This window comes from Fukomys damarensis, unplaced genomic scaffold (assembly GCF_012274545.1).
Source record: "Fukomys damarensis isolate Sample0158 unplaced genomic scaffold, DMR_v1.0_HiC HiC_scaffold_33, whole genome shotgun sequence".
Taxonomy (NCBI): domain Eukaryota; kingdom Metazoa; phylum Chordata; class Mammalia; order Rodentia; family Bathyergidae; genus Fukomys; species Fukomys damarensis.
The window spans coordinates 47,254,065-47,274,835 of NW_022900945.1; the positions used below are offsets into that span (position 1 = coordinate 47,254,065).

The 20,771-nt window shown below is 46.3% G+C and overlaps 1 protein-coding gene across 1 annotated transcript in view; it reads left to right on the forward strand.

The window, feature by feature from the left end:
* The first annotated feature begins 13,101 nt into the window (after positions 1-13,101).
* Positions 13,102-20,771, forward strand: part of Ptgfrn (prostaglandin F2 receptor inhibitor) — a 65,704-nt gene continuing 58,034 nt past the window's right edge. Inside the window, exon 1 of the mRNA XM_010631300.2 lies at positions 13,102-13,161. Coding sequence (XP_010629602.1) covers positions 13,102-13,161 — 60 coding nt within the window. The remainder of the gene's footprint in view (positions 13,162-20,771) is intronic.

The window sequence follows — 20,771 nt, forward strand, 5'->3', positions numbered from 1 at the left end:
CCCAGCCCTCCCTACCTGTTGGCCCCGGCTCACCTTGAACACCCGGCCCGAAGGTGCCTGCGGTTCCTGGCCCACGTCCTTAGCTCGAGAGCGGAAATCGGAGGAGGCTTTGATCTGCCCCGCCGTCCCCGCGACCCTCCCGAATGCTCTGCACACACGCGAGCCCACGCCGAGGTGTCTTTCCAGGGAAGCGAGAGAATCCACCAACTTCCTTCTAGGAAGGTCACGGGTGGCCTAGAGCGTTACAATGACAATCAGCGTGCGATCCCTTCCGTCATTGTAGTGGTGGCTAGATCTGCCTCAGTCTTGTCTTTTAGCTTTTCTTCAGGCTGCCGAGCCTCATTTTTAACACAAAGACCCAGGAGCCCAATTCTCCAACTTTTCTACCTGTTACTTTCCCTCCCTTGCCGTGTCCCCCTGTCTTCTACCCTCTAGAAACCCTGGGAGCCTCCTGATTGTTTGGCCTAGCGCCCTACCCCCACTCAAGGATTCTTTCGTGGGGTTTTCCCCCCTCTCCGTTTTCCATTCACTCCATACAAAGACACCATGTTCACATAGATACACATGATGATCTTAACCAGCCACGGAAATATATCAGGTGCCCACCGTGGTGCAGGAGGGCTGACCCCTAAATGTTTTGATATTCTTTGATGCCTATGGTCCGTATCAGCCTGGACAATCAGACTCCTGAGACCTAGCCACAGGTTCTCTCCTGAGCCCCTGGAGAAGACAGATCTGAATCTTTCGCAGAGCATGGGGCGCGTGTTGTATGTCCCAGCCAGTCCCCAGCTGCACACAGGGTAAATGACTGCTGTGCTCTTATGGCCTGCAGGTCCCAGGAGAGGCCTTCCACAGCCACTCCCCTCCTGCTGGCACCAGGGCCGTACTGCCCCAGCCCCCACCACTCCTACTGCCAGTGAACCAGCCTTCCTCCCTGCCCCTGTGTTCCTCCACCTCTGAGGGATTTTCTCAAACTCATTACATCAGAGAGTTCGTCCAGGCACACTGCTGTAGCTACCGCCCAGTGCAGAAAGCCTCTGGATCTTCCTCTCAGTTTTACTCTCCGTGGTTCCTGAATCTCGTGCGTTTAGTCTTTCCCTTTCTCTCTGGGACAGACTCTTGTGAACTCTGTTGTTGTACATTGCCGGTGACAGTCCACATTGTTTAATTGGCTTGTGCATCTGAGTCAAGCTGGGCCGTGGTCTGTGGCTACACAGATTGTACACTGGTCAACCCTGTGAATCTGCTGTTCGCTTTGCAGTTTATGAGTGACTGTCCCTAGAATTTTCAGCTCACTACCCTTGCACCAGTTAACAGAGCCAGGTAAGGTAGAAGTTTGGGAAGAATGCCCTTGGGTAATTTGATGTGGTAGGAAAGGGGAGAGGGAGCAAAGAGAGACCAGCAAAAGTGAAATAGAAGTGGGGATGGTACGGCTTGGGGAAGTCTTGGCTTTTACCAGTGTATCCTACCCTGGCTAATCGTATCATGGTAACTACACGAGGAATCGGTGGTGTCACCAGCCAGCCAATGCCTTACACCATACAGTTTTGGAAACCGTTCAGTTCATGGTCTACCTGTCAATTCTGCCCTCAGAATCTCACCTGATGTGGCTTCCTCCTGACCTCTTGGAAGTCCTCCCTCCCCATCTTCACCCCTCTAGCACTGTACTGATTCCTGAAACTTAATATGTTGATAAGCAAGATCGTATTTCCTCTGGTATTGCAGCCAGCATAGAATCTTGGTATCATTGCTCTCTGTGACCTCCATGCTCACAACTGTCCCTCTGTTCTGTGGGTTTCGCAGAGCACAGGTGGGAGCTTCTTCCTTTCTGCCCAGGCCTGAAAGTTCCTTACCCAGATAACTTCTAGCATCTTCCCTGTTGACCTTTTCCTCCAGCCTCCCTTCTAAAACCATTTTTGTTTTTCCTAAAGGATTATTTTTGGAGCTCCCATCGGTTCCTTGTGATTTTCCTCCAAGGAGATGCTACCTTTTGTATTCCTTCTTCTCCAGTCTTTGTTCTTATTTAGACTTTTCATTCTAAGGAGCCTGTTTGTTCTTTACAGAGTATAATGAACCTTCTGGCCCTTTCTACCTCTTTCCCCTTGCCTCTGATCTCCTTTCCCCTCAGAACTTACTTCCTCTGTGAAGCTTTCCTAACTCACCCTACCTACCAGGACCACACCAGAGCCACTCAGCTTCCTAAGGCAGATTTTCACTGTTCTTGCCTATGTCAGACTTTCCATATCCATCTGTTCATTATGATATTTCTTTTTAAAATTAATTTTATTGGTACATTTCATGTATACAATATAATAACATTCATCATTGCAAATTTGCACCTTTACATAATCCATCTTGGTTCTTATGTTTTCCCCATTCCCCTGCCCTCCCTTCAACCCCTCCACCCCTCCTTATCTATGAAGGCTTTGTTTCCATGTTTTTCTTTTCCTCATATTAATTTCATTCCCTTCTTTCTTTTCCCCTACCCCTCTCACTTCCCCTTCCCCTTTGCACCTTTTCTTCCTATTTCACATTATCTTTTTTACCTGTTAGTTCTGATTTACACTTTCAGCTCCTTGTGATGTTTCTCGAGTATGCACTGTGTCCATAACAGTGTCCAGTATGGGGGTCCCAGACAAATGACTGAGTGGGATTGGTTGGTGAGGCTGAATGGACAGGTGATAAAACAGAATGCGATACCTGAATAGAAGCCAACAGCTGGTAGGAAGCAAGGAAGAGGATGATTAATTTTGACTTAGGGGTTAGAGTTGCATTTGCGGAAGGGGTGACATTTGAGCTGAGCCTTGAGGATAATTAGAATTTTCAAAGAAAGGATAGAAAAGCTTCTGGGCCCTGGGGAAAAACATAAAGTGTAGGCAGATGAGAGAGCGTGGCTCACTCAGGAATGGCACACCAGTTCCAGGTAATGAGGTGGGAGGAAGTGGAGCCCTGAGCTTTGTGTGTGTACTGTGCTGTGCTGTGCTGTCTGAAGGGTGAAGCGTGGAGCTGTTGGCCTCTGGGTGCTGCCAGGTTACCTGTGCTTTCTCATCAGGGCACCATTTGTCTTGCTGGATGTAATTGTTTTCTCGTCTAAGTCTCCACCCTGTTTATATGCCGTGGGGGCTACTATTCTGTGCTGTAATAGTGGATGTTTGATAAATATTGACCAACTGGATCCATCCACATGGATATATCCTTCTTCTCCAGGAAATGTGCAGCCATTGAAAGTTTGCAGGTGTGATTAGCACAACAGGGTGATGTGTTCGAGGATGATAAATCCTTGGCTAGAATGTAGCATGAATTGGAGAGTGGAAGACCTGGAGACTGTGGAGAGGAATTAACATATTCTCTTTATGTCTGTTTTTAATTTTTGCAGATCCATTAAAATAGTTTTAAGTGACAAAGGCATTCCATCTATATTTTAATATCCAAATATTGTAAAATAGTATTAATTAGGTAGGCTAATTGGCTCTGGCAAGTAGACTGAGAGCATAGTGGTTCAGACAATATGAGCATGTTTTACAGCAGCCCGGAGGATGCTCCACAGGGAAAGCTTAGGTGGGACCCTTTCTGTTTCATTCATTCCAGTTCCTAGGCTGGGGGCAGTTCCACTGTCTTCAACTCGTGCTTTATTTCTAAGATCACTTTGGTTATCGTCTTCACCACTTCAGCCCCACAGAAGAGGAAACAGCATAGCATAGACCGAATGGGGAGCCCTTAGGCCAAACTTGGATGTAGCAACACTCGATCTGTGCATATGTCATTGGAGAGATTCGTGTCGTACTAGCTGCACGAGAAGCTGGGAGGTGCAGAGCATCCTGGGTGTGCATTATAGATGTAAGAGGATGTAAGATAAGAAGAATGATATGTCCGCCCTCCTGTTCAGGCAGAGCTACTCCTGTATGATGCGTGCATGTACAGTGAATTTTTTTTTTTTTTTTTTTTTGGCAATGCTGGAGATTGAACCCAAGTCCTTGAGCATACTAGGCAAGTTCTCTTAAACTGAGCCATGTCCCGAGTCCTGCTCTTTTCTTATAGCTTCTATACTGGGCTCTGCACCTAACAGGCACAGAGTAATAATAGCTACAATTCATAGAGCACATATCAAACATCACATTATTACATTCTGTCATTTCTTCCTCGCAGCAACATTTTGAGAAAGGAGCCATTATTTTCTCCTTATATGAGATGAGCAAAGTGGTGCCCAGAAAAGTTAAATAATTGCCCGATCATACAGATACTCTGTGGTGCAGCCAGGATTTGATCCCAGGACTCCATTTTGCCTCTGCCAACGAGAGGCTGATGGATGTTCATTATAACCTTGGGCTGTACATTGCTTGAGATTAATTTAGGCAAAAAAGGATGATAGTGGTTTGAAAGCAAAAGTGCAGTTAAAAATAGGAGGATCTGGGGTGAGTTTGGCCCAAGCACAGTTCCTGAAGAGAATGGCTGTGCCAGCACGCACCTCTCAGATGTGACAACCACAATCTAGCTGGTCCCCACAACTGCCCCCAGGAAAGGGACCCGGCCTGCACCAGAAAGCACTGAAGAAGGAGGAAGGTCTAGCAGGAGGAACCCAGTGAATCCATCCAGTTCTAACAGCCTTTGAAGTGCTGTGGCCTTCAGAGATTCCTTGGCACTCATTTTAGCCTTGTTAACAGAATTCCTGTATATGCCAAGCTGATTAATGCCTGCCCTGGCTATAATTATTCTTATTAGCCTGCTGAATAGGAACTCTAGTTGTCAGTGATCATTCCTTACAAGGCAGTCGGGCTAGTCGGCATTTATATGGCTATTTTGTTTTAGTGATGAGCTGCTGAGCTGATTTTTCCCCCATAGATTGAATGTACATTTTCATATTGGCGCTGCGTCTGGCAGTTAAATAAGGTGTGGGCTGTCTGTCAGTGTGTGTCTGCGTCTCACTTTATCAAATGAAGTTGGGGGAAAGCTTTCAGGGGCAGTTCAGTGCTATTCAGTTTAATTGCATTGGTTTCTTAAAGGCAGGGTAGCAAGGCCATCTGACTCTGCTTTGGGAAAATAACTTGCACTGGCAAAAATTCTTCATAATTTATCTTCTGGAAAAGGCGAAGTGCTGCAGTTGGCGCAGTCAGTGGTTTCTCAGATCTTGGAATATTTCTCCCCACACCAACTGTAGTCTTTGGGAAGCCACAGAAATAGAACCACTGGTTAATGCCATTGCCTACCGGCAGTGTGATTCCAGCAGGCTAGAAATAATGGCACTGTGTACATGTTTGAGTTCTTTGAAGGCTGACTTCTCTTCCATGGTCCTCAAGTGTTTGTGCTGGATTATAGAGTTGCTAAGTGGCATGATTCAAGTTTAAGTGTGATATTCTGGGGCTTTGCCTGCATCCTGTTTCACACCTTTCTGAGCAGTTGAAACATGAAAGCATTTACATCACTTGGGATATTTTGGGGGAATGGAGAAGGACCAAGTGGTTAGTACTGTTCTGTCTAGAGTGGATTTGGTTTAGAATGGCGAAGAGCTGAACTGTGCTTAAGGGCTCAGGGCACATTTCAGAATGTGTGTTACCTCTGAATCCTAATGAGGAAGAGGCAGTTTGCAGGCAGATCAGCGACTTCTCAGACCTTAAAAGTGACATCAAGCCAAGAACATCCTGGAAATGGCTCTTCCTGCTTTTCTTTAGACCTAGAGTAGGCCAGCACTCCCAGCTTATGGGCGATGGTAAGGGAGCCCTATGGGTTTCAGGGGGGTTATAGATATGTCATGATATGGTACCCTCAGCCCCTAGAGCCCAGAGATCAAAGGCCACCTCTGAACCTGAAGACTATATAGATTCTGTCATTTCCCATATGTGCTATGGTTGGTGATGGTCAGCAGTTATGTTTTTCAGTTGACAACCACAGTTCTTTCACCCTCGCCTTGGGATGAGCTATTTGAAAATGAAAGCTGTAAACTGGAAAGCTGGTGGTGTGGCCAGCAGCTGCTTTACCTATTCATCAGATACTGAGCCAGTGCTAACTACTGTAGGCTGGATGTTGTTCTCAGTGCTCAGGATTCTGCAATGAGCAGAGGAGACTCAGGTGTGCACGGAAGTGGGGCAAAGAGGCACTGAATGTGTGGGTGGGGTCGTCACCAGAAGGGAGATGACTGGAGCAAGAGTGGAGGGCAGGTTCTTGGGGTTGCTTGCAGTAGAAGACAGGAGTTAGAGAGAAGGTTCTATAAGGAGTAGTCAGAAGGGTAGGAAAAGAGCCAGGAGAGCACATTGTTGGAAGCCAAGAAGAGATGGGTAGGAGTGGACTTTTTAAAGAGGGCTTAATCTGATGCTGCTGAAGAAACAGAAGCATGAAAGTGAAGGAAAGCCCTTGGATTTGGATACTGGAGTCTGATCAAACAGTGAGGGAGGACATGAAATTGTACAAGTTGAGTTAGTGGGGTGGGTGAAGAGCTTTGAGTAAGAGATGATGCCCACCTTCTTGAGTGGTGTAAGCAGAAAACCACTGTGAAGGTGGTAATTTGGGGCGTGGCAGGGCCACACCCACTGAAACAGGGTCCAGAAGAGTCCAGCATGCTACAGAGCCAGACAGGAGACTAATGGAGGGACGGGTGGGAGACAAGAGATAAGCATGATCTCCTACAAAGGAAGGGCAGTGGGTCCGGGGCTCAGAGCCCTGGCTTTGGAGAGTCAAGGAGGGAAGGGAACGGCAGAGGAGGACACAGAGGGGTTGGTGTGGTGTGGTGTGGCTGCAGTCTCTACGGGCTTCATCCTCTATAGGCCCAGCACACCCCACTGTCCACAGGCCGGTGATGTGAAGGTTATCTATACGTCCGAACCCAGGCTGTGAAGCTTAGTAAGAACTTGTCTTCATATAAAAAAAATGATTAAAAAGGGTTGGGGAAGCAGCTGGGTATGAAGGCACTGGATTCAATCTCTACCACCACAAAAAAAAAAAGAAAGAAAGAAAGAGAGAAAAAAATCATACTACATGTGTAACTTTCTGTTCTTTACATCCTTCCCACTCCCACTCTAGCTCCCAAATGAAAATGACTTATATAAGGGAAAAAATAGGGCTCAGGTGCTGGCATTGGCCCTCCATTTGAATATTGTCTCCTAGCACTGTGACGCTTAGACAGGGTTCTTCACTTCCTTGAGCCTCGTTATACATTTGTGAAATGGGAAGAATGCCCTTCTTGAAGATCTTTATGAAGATTAAAAACAGTATATGAGAAACATGCAAACATTAAACTCAATGTCTGTACATTTCTAGTGTGAGCCGAGGGCTGGAAGCGTCAGCAGCCTGTAAGGGATGCTCAGGACCAGTCCAGCCTGCCACCGCAGCTGAGTCTGCAAGGCCCCCAGGGCGTTCAAGTGCGAGCTAAAGTTGAGAGGCCCTAGTCTGCAGGGGTGCTTGACACACAGAATACTTGGTGAGCTCCAAGACAGAGTTCACAGTCGGAGGCAGAGCTGGACAGCAGTGTCCTGGGGCTGGGCTTCCATGGGAGTGTGACAGGCTTTCAGGTAGCAGTGAAGGACGGGGACAGTGTGGGTCTGTTGTGGAGGCCCTTGGCCTGGTTTTGTGCCTTGATAGCCAGGGACGTGTCTTGCCATGAGGGATGAAGGAATCGAAAGAGTTGTAAAGAACATCACAAAAGACGTTGGTCAGGGAGCCCACTTAGGACAGGCATATGAGTGAGGCTTCTAGGTGAATCTGGATTTGGGGGTACTGGAGGACATGTTGAGGATCCAGGAGCAGCTTCAGAGCTGCAAGGGAGTGCGTGATGGGAAGATAGGAGGTGAGAGAGAACTTCTGACTTGAGGCTCCTGGAAGTAGATCTCTAAGGCGTGATAGGTAGGGAGGCCACAGTTAAATAAGCACTTACCTGGAGGCTGTGCTGCTTTTCTAGCCAATCTGAGTCCAATATCATACTGGATTGGGCCCAAGTGGATTAGCAGACAACAGGGTGCCTTTTAGGAGCCTCAGTCCCAGGTATCGTAGGGAAAAGGCAATAAATGTAGGACTAAGAGGAATTGGAGGCTGGGAGCAGGTATATTGAAAGGAGCTACTACTAAAATGATTACTTCCCCAGGAAATTCCTTCTTACCTGTTCCATACCATTTATTCTTGGGCCACACAGTGCATTTCCTATATATTAGTAGGCTTGAAAACTCTATGAGGTAAGTGCACTTATTACCCCTGCTTGACAGACTGAGGCAGTGAAGTAACTCGCTCAAGGTCACACTTTTAAGTGGTAGAACCACTGGGACTCAAACCCAGGTAGCCTAGCTCCAGTCCTTCCCTTCTCTGTTAGTCAAAATGTATCTCTGAAGATGGGTAATTGAAAAGTTCATACAGTTAGTTAAACTGTGATAACACTTGCATTCCTGGGTGGGGTAGGTGTGTGTGTGTGTGTGTGTGTGTGTGTGTGTGTGACTGGAAATTGAATTCAGGGTCTCTATACCACTGAGCTACATCATCCTCAGCCCTGATGGGTTGATTGACTGATTGACACAATCTCACTAAGTTGCCCAGGCTGGCTTCAAACTCCTAATCTTCCTGCCTTCGTCTCCCAGGTTGCTGGGATTACTGCTGTGCACCGCCATACCTGGCTTATTTCCATGTCTTAAAGGACACAAAGCTTGGATTATGACCCTAGTTCTTCCACTCACTAGTGGAATTTGTGCCCTTGAACAAATTGCTGAGTAGCTCTTGGCCCCTGTAACACAGAGATTAGCTTAGTGGATCCCGAAGATCTCCCCTCCTATCTCCAGGATCCTTTGAGCTTTGCTAACCCCCGCTGCTGGCCATATGGCCTTTTGGTTGATGCTGGCTCCCCTGGCTCCTTGCCCATCTTCTGCTGCCCTCAAGGCTGCAGCCTGTGTCTGTCTCTCACCTGCCTGGCACCTCCCCACCACAGGGCTGGCCAGGCCTCTGCTGTCTGTCTGTTAGTCAGTCCTTGTATCAGCAACACCTTCCTCCACCCTGCCCGTGTCCTGTGCTGTGAAGCTGGGGCTCTTTCTCCAAAGTTGCCTAGGGTATGAGGTGTCCCTACCAACAGGCTAACTGGGTTTTCAGACAAACTTGGGGGAAAGAAACAGAAAGCAGTAAAGCATTTCTAGATAACAGGCTATTTTTACTACTACTAATTTTTTTCCCCACAAGTTCTGATTGAGGGTATCAGCCACGAGGAAGGTAGGGTTCAATAGTCACATTTCAGTCCTCAGAACCGTGACTTGTGTTTTCTTCTACCTTTAGCCTTTAAATCTAGGGAAAAGCCTGGCTGATAGTTCTCCTGCACATTTTCCTTTTCCTAGCACACGCCAGACCATAGTAAGAAGAGACAGATATCTTTTTCTGTGCCTGCATATTGACACTGCTTTGAAGTTTACACAATCCTGAACTGCCCTTCAGGATAGTTGAAATTCTGACATCTGCCGTCAATATGTGACCTAGCGTTTGGGGGACTCTTCCTTTTCTCTTGGCCCGAAAGGGGAAAGTTCAAAATGATGCTGGATACAATCCCAACTGGAAGGATACATTCTAGAAAACCCGCATGTTGTTGACAAGAACTTGTGTCTCTGACCTCAGTCCTTGCTGCATCTCAGGTGCTATCCAGCTCTCCCTGGCTACTTTAAGGTGCTGCTATTGGTGCCGCTAAGCTCAGTGATTCTCTGCTGCTGGTCTTGGCTATCTTGTTATCTTGTGTTATTGTAGCGGTGACTGGGCAGGTTAGTGTTTTATCAGCGTGTGGCCCCTGTATCAGGAACAGCATTTGGCTGTCTTGGTGTCTCTCCAGGGAGCTGCCAGTTTGCTTATATTGCTGAGAGGAGTTAAAGAAAAAAAAAATAACAAAAAAGAAAGAAAACATTTTGGCACAGCTATTCATTTTTCCATTTTCTAAAAGTTGGCACATCCAAATGTTTTCTTATTTATTAGAAGACATTACAGTCCATCATCTTTGGTTGAGAAATCCATTCAATATATTCCAAATTAAGACCTTAATGTTTAACCCAGAGGATGGTGCATGGAGGAGACTTAGTTATATTAGTCAAAGTGGACACGGTTGTGACCCTTGAGGGAGAAACAATTTGTGTCTGTCATGCTGTAATACAAGACCTTCCTCCTTTCTCTCATGTTCTTATTTTTAGCCCTTCAGCAGCATTTGGGAGGAATATTTACCATGTTTCTGGTACCATGGGAGATTACAGAGGAATTAGGAAATGGAGTCCAAAGTAGAAATGGAACTCAGTGGGAGGATGCATCGTGCATGGGTATTTCCTAAGAGTGAATGAGTTAGTAGATCACCAAGCAGATGGGGCTGTCAGAATTACAGGGATAACACTGAGGCCAGGGGCTGCTATTATGGAAGAACTCCACGGAGCAGGTGGGCTGGAGAGTAGAGAGCCAGGAGCAGAAAGGCATCTGAGGTATGAAAATGACCAGTGCAGTCCCTTCTGAAAGGCAGAAGTAGAAGCATGTGTCCAGGTCCACACTCCATTTGGGGATTAGCTTGACTTAAACTGGAAAAGTAAGAGACACCGCAGGGGATATGGGTATTAAATTCAGGGAGGGGAGCTGGTGGAAAGGGAGAAAACGAGCCAAGTCACCCTGAAAGGTGTTGGCAGCATTGTCAGCGCCCACGGAGCAGCTCAGAGCCGCACACACGTGGCTGGTGAGGTCTGCCGGGGCTTACAGGAAGCAAGCCGGCTAAATTAAGGTGATAAGTCAAGCCGTAATCCTATTTTTGGTTGTTTCTTACAAGGAATACAGCTCACAAAACAATTACTGATGTTTCCCTTAGGTGGTTTATCAGAGCATTTCTTCAAAGGACTCTCATCTGATAAGAGACACAGATATATTTCAGAGGAAGGATGGAGAATTTCAGTTCGTTTTCCACGGAAACAAGGTTCATACTATTGTGTGCTTTATTCATTGGAGCCCCACTCTAATAACCATTTATCCCACAAACAAATTTCATCCTCAATATCAGTATGAGTCCCAGAAAGCTTAGTATGCTACCTGGCACATAGTAAGTGGGGATGGTACCACCGTTAGCACTCTGGAATGTCACCAAGGCAGCGCAGAGGTACATACTGCCCAAAGGGCCTCCAGGGATCCCACATGCCAGCCTTGAATTAATTTCCACCTCACCCACAAAGGTATTAGCATCAGGCCGACACAAGCCGAGTCCTAAGACATGAGTGATTAGCCTAGCTCCGCGTGCTGTCCAGTGTGTTATCCATAGGGCCTTAAAACGTGTGAAAACTGAACCCATAATCAAGCTTTAGTGACTTCTCTGGAAGTTTTCTCAGGCACTCTTTGCCTTTAAAAATGCCTATTAAATATACGCACACATTGCCTTTCGTTAGTTTACGTACTTGTCCTGCCATTCCTTCTGGTTGTTTGAGTCTTTGAATTTCTGCTGAAAGCCCTGTTCTCCAGAGAGATGAGGACATATTTGGAGCCAGGAATGCTGCTGCCCAGGCCACGCATGTCAGATCTTCATCACGGGTTCTTTGGAGGCCAGCCGTTGGTTTGTGATGACCTGTTTCATAGCATGAGTGTCTTTCTCGCCCCACAAGACTAAAAGGAATGTGTCTGTTTCTGCTTATCCTGGTATGAAGGAACTTGAATCTTTTAAAGACCGGATTAATTTGTATTTAGAAACCATCTGTGAGAAAGATACATATTATATGCTACACATACAAGATCGCATAGAACATATATACAGTACATACATGAAATACATATGTGGAATTGTGGGTGCACCATGACTCAAATGGGAAAGAAGTTGTGAGTGGGTCCTTACCATCTTTTGTGTTTATGCTTATTTTTTTTGTTGTTATTACCAAATATTTCATGAAGACTTGCTTAAAATTTCATTTCCAAGACAAAAGTTTGTATTGTAGAGTTGGAGAAAATGGAATCCACATGTGAAATAAAAGGAATGAGAGTCCCAGCACCAGAGAGAGAGAGAGACAGGGAAAGAGAGTTTTCATTCTTCTTGTGCCTTTTCTCAGTTTTTCCCTTGGCAGCTTGTATGTAAGTCAGGCGACCCATGGGTTCTCGTTATTGTTTCTTTACTCCTTCCACGCCTTCCTCCCTTTGTGGCGTCTGCTCCCTTCCTGGGCTTTACCCTGACATTGTCCATGTAGGGAATCGGACTTCTGTAGTCCCAGACTTGTTTCGAGGGCCTTGTGGCTGGATTGGTCCAGACCGCAGACCTTCTGCTTGTCATCACTGTTCTGCAAGCAGCCAGCTCAGCCACGTCCCGGGGCAGGGCCGTGGTGCTGCACCTCTACCACGGGCCTCTTCTTTTCTCGCTGCCTGTCTAGTTCCCAGCCAGTGTTTATCCTCTGGCCTGTGCCAGGAAGGCACATAAAGACCAGATGCAGCTCCTCAGTCCTGAATCTGCCAATTCAGATGTGGAGGCACAAGAAGTGGCAACAAACATCTGAGAGTTGTGGTGAAAAAAAAAAAAAAAAAAAAAAAAAAAAAAAAAGCTGTGAGTTAAAAGGTAATACAACTAGGAGTTTCCTTTGTATCTGTTTGTGTCTCAACCTTTGTCTTCTCTATGTGTACATGCAATCTCAAAGATTTTAGTTCCATATCTAGATTGGAAAGCTTTTGTATGGTCCAGGGCACCCACATAGTTGGCTTGTATAAGCCCCTGAAAGAACTGTTAATAAAATTAATGTGGTTAAATTTGGAGTTTGAAATACTGAGATTGTGTCTTTTCCTCATGTGCTAAGAACTGGTCTCCTGATTGTGGCATGGGGCAGAAATGCTCCAAACATATGCACTTCACTTCCTGTGATGGGCTTGGCAAAGGCTTTTCTGAAAATGTATTATTAACAGGCTGTTTCCGAAATTAACGAGAGAAGTAATTCCAGTTAACCCACCTGGATGATGACCCAAAAGTCAGTTCTGATGGTACATTTGAGACACTGATTGAGATAGGAGCGCACCGGATCTGTAGCTGGGATGAGGATGGCGGGACAGCATGGAGACGTCTGTGTCTCACTGTGCAGCTAGGGAGGAGACAGGCAGCCCTGTGTGGGCACCTTTGGAGCTCAGCCTGGGCTGGAGGCTGAGGCTGGACAAAGACCAGAATGGCTCAGAATGGCTCGGAACGGCTTCAGCAAGGTGGACTCATTTGAGTTCATGAGGTCTGGAAGATCGGTAAGTTTTTGCCTGGCAGAGAAGGAGCAGGTGGTTTGTTTTAAGCAGAGGGAAGAGAGCAGGGAGAGAGATATACCAAATTATAAGATCATGCTAGTTTTTAATGAATGCTTTTTGCATGTTTTTTGCAGCTGGAATGGAAGGTTGAGCTGTAGGATCTTTGTGGAGGCTGGAGAATATGCCATGTGGCTGTGAAGAGCCTCGTGCGTTGCCTGAAGGATCTGAACATGATACTGTAGTTGAAATGACCTATTTTTTCCTAGCTGTGCCTTCCCTAAGATGCTCCAGATTCTTCCTTGTCTTATATACTGGATGTTTTAAAGGGTTTTCATCTTCAGCGATGACTCCTCTCCCTCTGGCTCTGCTAGGAGGCTGCCACTGCCCCATGGTCCTCAAGTCTGCCACTTGGCTGAGAGTTGGCTCATCATCGTCCGGGGATGATGAGTTTCCCCACACAGTAGGCCCGCAGTGAAGATCAGTGCAATGGAGCCGTTTTCATTCCTCTGAATGGATGCAGTTAGTCTTTCTCCTTAGAGGACATGTGAACCGAGAGCCTTTTTGCTCTTCAAGTCCTTGCACGCCAGACTATCTCATTCTCCTGTTTACTGAACTTCACTGGGAAAGCTGGGCATAGACACTGCCCCCGAAATCTTCTGAAGTCTGTCAGGGTCAAAGATAGGCTTCAGGTATGGTTGGAGTAGGGGGATGGACAGGCGAAAGGAAGAGTAGAAAATGGGCATAGGAACCAGCAACAGAAAGGCGGAGAGACAGGGCAGTCCAGCCCAAGGTAGGGAAAAGGAGAGCATTTCGTCAGCATTTATCTCAGGTGCCTTTCATGTCCATGTGCACACTGAAGTTCAGCACGAATCCCCCATCCTCATTAAACTAGAGGCTCAAAAGAGGGCCCGCGTTCACATAGCTCTTGCCAGATGTCATTGGCCAGTTTGTGTATTGTGAGGATTAAAAGTGGCTGCTGGTGAGGGCTTGGGCGGTGCTCGGGCCTCTGGCAGCTGTTGATTTTTTAGAATGCTCTAAATTAATCCTTGTGGATTGACTATGTCTCATCTTTTTGTGTCTGTGGTCCTTGGGCCGAGAGTTGTTTAAATCGTTTCATGTTTATCGGGTTATTTTGGTTACTCATCGGTACAGATTGCCTCGAAGTGGTTTTCGCATCTTTTCTTTTTATTATTATCATTTGGTCACATAACTTCTCAGAACCTCAGTTTCCTTATTTAATCCTGTCAATGTTGAGTATTAAGCCATGTGGCCAGGATTTGCACACTGTAAAGCAATGCTATAAATGTAAGGTGGGTTTTTATCAATTACTGAGTCCTTCAGGGCATAGCTGTCTGCTTAATACTTGTTTTACTGTACTAGTTGGGGTTCCATCAGGGAGAGGCATTATAAATATTATGGATTAGTCATCTATTAGAGGAATTAGACTTGAGCTGGAAAAAGTGAAGGTCTGGAAAGGGGAGTTGGTAGATGAGGGGAAAGTCACTGATAGGCCCTCCTAAAGTAAGGGTGAGTGGGCAGACGGAGGCTTACAGAAGAATCTGGAAACCAGACAGAGGAGGCATCAAAGGTAGGGCTGCTGTAGAGGTATGAGGAAGGGTAAAGGCCTTGGTGCATAATGTGTGCTTTGCAGCCAGGCATCCGATGGTCTTAGGGTTGTGTTGGTTCACGAGAGTAGCATTTAGGAAGAGACAGGAGCAGAAAGGGCAGGGGCAGATTGGTGCTGCTGGCCACTCTGCCTCTGTGGTTATATGGTGTAGCACTTCACTGGTGAGAAGGTCATTTAGGTAATGATCCAGTCAGTGTGTGTGTGTGTGTGTGCGTGCGTGCGTGTACTGGGGATTGAACTAGGGTTGAATGGAGTTGACTAGACAGGTACTCTATCACTGAGCCTTTTTTATTTTGAGGCAGTATCTTGCTAAGTCTCTTTGAACCTGGGGTCTTCCTGCGTCAGCCTCCCAAGTAGTTGGGATTATAGGCATGCGCTTACGCCAAGCCTTTGATCTAGCCTTTGATCTAGACTTCAAGTTTTGTTCATTAGCTGCTGGTGGCCCTGCCTGTCTGTCTGCCTTGACACAGCGTTGTTATCTTGGCCGGAGAAGCTAAGCAAGGTTTCATTGACTGCAAAGATTCCAGCAGTTTTGAGGGATTGTGAAGTATCGTTCCTATTGCCTCTTTCCTCTCTTGTTTAGCCAGGAAATGTGCGAAGGCTAGAAGAAGATTTCTTGGTATAAACAACTGCAGGTAACAGTACAGCCAGAAACTGTGGTGTTAATGTTGCGGAGAGCAAGGCTTAATTCTCTGGGCGCCTTCTCTTCAGCCCTGCAGCCTGTCTCCGTCCTACTGCCCATCTCGATGGCCAGGTCCAGGCTGGCAGGGACATAGAGGGCCTTCTGTGGTAATCTGAACACCAGGGAAAAAGAGCAGGCCGTGAGATGTCATGGCCACACCAGGACCTTGCTGTCATTCACAGTTCTTTCACCTGTTTGACTGCCCATTGTAGGGTTTCCCTCCACCACCGCGACCTCTTCAGATCCCCTCGTGTCTGCCCCGTCTTCTGCTCTTCTGCTGTTGTAAGCCCTCTGATCCTGAACTCTCCCTTTTTCTCTCAGCCATCCTTACTTCACCTGGCTCCTAGACCCTGGTGATTATCATTCACTAGTGAGCTTGTGAGCATCCTAGGACTCGGCCATGATTCCTTGCCAGTTCTCATGTGGTATCTCAGTAATCACACCAACCATGGCCTGTAAGCCTTTAGCATTGCAGTGTTGCTGGGGAAAACCTTGAAGCCTGCCTTCCTGAATTTCTGGCACTCATGGCATCTTTACTGCAGGCCAGGCTTCCTTTGTGTTCCTTTTGTGATGGTTTCCACCTTGGTGGTTTTCTTTTTTTTTTTTTTTGTACTGGGGATCGAACTCAGGACCTTGTGCTTGCCAGGCAGGTGCGGTACCACTGAGCTAAATCCCAGGCTCTGTAATGGTTTCCTGTCATCTTCCTCTGATCCTTATGCTGTAAGTTTTCCGTGATCTTCCGCATCTAAGCTCTCTTCTGCTACTTTACTGAGAGTCCAGTTAAGGATCCCTCCATCTCACTGCCTCAAGATGTTTCTGTATTTTTACCCATCCTTTTCTTTGGTCTTTGGCTCCTTTTATCTTCCAATACTCTGTCCCTTTGACTCCATGCAACCTGACATGCCATCTGTGCCAATGACTGCCATGAATTTTTCCTTTGTGGACCTTCCTCAAACTCAGACTTATAATTCAGCTGCCAACTTGGTATCGAATAGGGATCTCGGGTTTAAATGGCAGAAAAGAACTCTGGCTTTGCCTAATATACATTTGATTCCTCCAGTTACTTTGCTGTCTCTCCATGTGCATCAGCAGGCACCCAGATACTCAAGCCAGAAGCATGGCTCATCTCTGATTCCTTTCTTCCTCCTACTCTGGACCTTTCACTTAAATGCAAGATATACAAAATGCGTCTTGAAGCTGGCCATTCCAGAGCATCCCCACCTCCTCTGTCTGGGGCTGGGTGTCCCTCATCATTTCCGTGGTTACTGTACCTTCCTCTGTACTGATGATCTTGCTTCCAAATTGGCCCCACTGTTTTCCCTCTTCTACGCAGCAAGCAGGCTGAACTTCCTACAAATAAAGCTGTCTTATTTCCTAGGGTTGTTTTTTGTTGTTAATATTTTTTTGTTTGTTTGTTCTATTTTGAGACTTCGTCTTGCTTTGGAGTGCAGGCTAACACTGAACTCACTGTGTAGTCAAGGCTGGCCTCATATTCACAGCGATCGTCCTGCCTCAGCATCCCGAGTGCTGGATATACAGGCTTGTGCCTCCACTCCTAGCTTTGTTTCCTAGTTTATATACTCTATTTCAAGCAGAATCCAAAGTCCCTATGCTCTTATTCATTTTAGTCCAGTCACCCTGATCCTTTCTCCTTCTATCCCTTGTGCTCATCAAACTTGATCATCATAGAAATTTTATGAAGTATGATGAAAAATATGGTGAATGTTTAAACTTTGAAAAAGTTATTGTAGTTAAAGACACATTGCCATTAATCCCCCTCAAAATAACCGTCCTCACTTTGAACCCATGCAGCCCATCATTCCTGCCACATCTGAAGCAGTTCTGGAGGTCCTCTTTCATGAGTGTCTCTAGTTATGTTGCTGCGGGTGCCTCAGTGTCCGGAAGCAGTTCAAATTGTTTACTTCTTAGGGTCACTTTGACTGTGGGGGAGAACCGGAAGTCACGCCCTCCCAGATGTGGCGCGTGAGTTGGATGAAGACGCGCTGTGGTGTCTGTGCAGGCCTGTCTTTCTGTTGGATGGCCCTTGGCAGCAGCACTCATCTTGGTTTTGATCATACCTAATAAAGACACTCCTGAGGACTTCCGGAACCGCTTCAGACAGTGCCCGGATAAAGGGGTTCAAAGTGAGAGGAGTATTTTGAGGGAGGGTTAATAGGAATGTGTCTTTTACTGTAATATTTTTTTCCTTAAACACTCACCGTATAGTTTGATCACCTCTTGTGTATTTGCTGATCTCTCTCTGGATCAGTCTTGCCCTTGTGCTTCAACCACTGTCTGTTTAGAACTCACACTTTACTCTTAAAGAGGCTTTTCCTGAGCACCCTTCACCACCCAGTCACTACCATACTTTTGTGTTTTAACTTGATAGAGTTTATCACTGGTACCTCATTCTCTTCATACTAGAATGCAAGCTTCCGGTAAGCAAGGACTGTTGGTTCTGTGTTCCTTGGGCCCAGAAGCTTCTCAGAGGGACTGACTGGCTGACTTTCAAGGGTGAGCCTCCCACGGAGATCTGCCCTCTCTTCCTTTTTTTTTTTCAGACAGGGTCTCACTATGTAGTTGAGACTGACCTGGAACTCATGTGTAGCCCAGGCTGGTCTCGAACGCACCGCGATCCTCCTGCCTCAGCCTCCCGAGTGCTGGGATTACAGGCGTACACTACCACGCCCAGCCTGCCCTTTCTTCTTGCTGGCTTCTGAGTCTTTTTCATGGTGGGACCCTCTTTCCCCTGCACTATACTGTCTACGCTGTACTACTTCCCAACACTGTATTATCTTTCCTGGGTACAATCACTTTATTTATTTATTTTGGTACCAGGAATCCAACTCAGGGCCGTGCACTTGTGAGGCAGTCGCAGTGCCACTGAGCTAAATCCCCAGCACAACCACTTATCTTTTGACAACCATCTGCCTTAACTTTTCTGCGTGTCTAGTGTAACCGTTCATTTCTTTCGCACAGAAGCATATAAAAGGAGTTTGCTCTGGGCTTGGTATTGTGCAGGATGCAGATGAGAGTAGGAAACAGCATTGGCTTGGTGGAGCCTGCAGTCTGCAGGAGCAGGTAGATGGGCGTGTCCACAGGGAAAGCAGGTGGTGTTACTCCCGCCCCTTCTCCTTGAAGCTCTTGCCTCCCTTGGTTGCTAGGACACAAGCCTTTTCTGGGTCTCTTCTTAACTGGCTGCTATCCCTTGCCGTTTTCCTTTGCTAACTCTTTTTCTTCTACTTATATCTTAAATATCAGCGTTTGCTCTGGTTTTGTCCCTTTGCTTCTCTGCTCTTTGTGTCTTGGTGACCCATCGTTGGCTTCCACATCTTCACCTTCGAACACACCTTTTGGCAACCTCCCCCTCCGTGCATGGGGTTTCCACACCAAGTGTCCACTGGACACTTCGACTTGTCCAAATCTCATTGACGATTTTTCTCCACTGTCTAACCCTTAGAGAACAATATTCACCAGCTCTTACCTCCCCTTTACTTCTCTCTGACCTCACAAGTCTGCCTGCTCATCCTTCCTCAAGTGCAACTCTGAGTTGTTGCCTTTCTGTTCTGATGTTGCACTGTTTTTGGGGAGCAGGATGCGTGTCCTGGGGATCGAACTCAGAACCTTGCAGTTACAAGCCAGAGACAGTGCCAGTGAGCTAAATCCCCAGCTCCCTGATGTTGTACTGATTTTGATCCTTATTACCTCAGTCATCTGGTAGAGGATCTCTGGGCCTCAGTGCCTACTCTTGATTCGCTGGTTTAACCTCTCTGCTCCTAATTGTGCTTTACACGTGGCCATGTGTCTCCGGTCGACGTCTTTGCTCATGTTACTCCATTTGCCTACTCTCCTTCCTCCCCACCCATCCAGTTTGCAGAGGTCCAGTTCAAATAATAACACTGCAAGGAGCCCTCACTAGTCCCTTTGGATGGGGAAGCCCTCCCTTTGCTCCGAACACCATGGCACTTGTTAGCATTTTTCTTTAGTTACCTGTATTGTAATTTCCTTGTACATCTTGTCACTCATGGCGTACCCCATGTGCCTTCCAAGAAGATTGTAGGGCTGACTTACCTTCCTTCTCACTGGTCACCTAGCCCAGGGGCTCAGGAGTTGTTTCCCGAATGAGTGTGATTATCTTGTGTCTATCTAGTGTATCACAGCAAGGTCTCAGCTAAACTTTAAAAAGTAATTGCAAGGGCTGCTGTTGTAGAACCTTATTGGCTTTTGGATGAGAGTTCGAAGCGTGGCCGTGTGTGACTTCACTTTGCAGTCTCTGCTGGCTGTGACTTATTTAATGTGTACGTAGCCCATTTTCATCACTTAGGTAGGGACTGTCTAGGTGAAAGTTAGCGTGATCCCTCCCTGCTGGACCTCTCGGGGCAGATTTTGAAGAGACAAAGGTTTTTCATTTGTTGAGCCAGGTACTCCAGTGAAGGAGGCCCCGTGAGGGATTAGAAGTCTGACTTTCTCTTGTATTCATTTCCACCTCAGGCGGATGCTAGGAACTCCGTATGGAAATCCATCGCCGCCAGTCTCTCTTAAAGACCTCGGAAGGACTCGGGAAGAGGGATTTAAACATCCTCTTACAAAACAAACTGAAATACCATAAGCTCTTTGGTTTCATTGTCTCAGCCCTGCCTGTACACTGTATTCAATAACCACTGATATTTATCTCACAAATGGTACAGATTGGAAAGTCAGATTGTTTGCTTCTAGGCAGCCCCGTGAGATGATAAAATTTGAGCAATAATAGAAACAGTTTCAAGACTCCTTTGCAGATATATGGTACTCTGCAGGTCTTGATGTAGAATAATGTTGATGATAACCTGAGATGTAAAATTATTTCCCGTGGATCTCAGGAGGAGGTGGAACGAGGTAGATAAATAAAGTTGAGTCTTTATTGCCTTGTCTCTCTTAATGATTCCTCATGAGGTTGCCAATAGCACTTACTGAAGTAAACATTGTGTGAGCGGTTGTTTACCTTGAAAAACTTGCCTGACTTTTCCTTGCTGAACCTCATCTATTCTACATGATAGAAGAAAAGTGAAGGCATTTAATTACTTCCTTGAGTATTCTAAAGGTAGGGAAATGGTAAACTGGAATCAATGAACTCGGTTGTTAACCGCCTACTGCTGAGAAGTCAGAGAAGCAGGGCTTCTAAAACTCATCCCTTTAGGACTTTGGAATACATTTCTCTTCACCTTTTATTTTTCAGTATGAATATGTGTGAAATTAGAGTTGATATCACCTCTAATAAAGATGGTAGTACATCAGAAAAAAAGTTGAAAAAACCAGAAATTATTT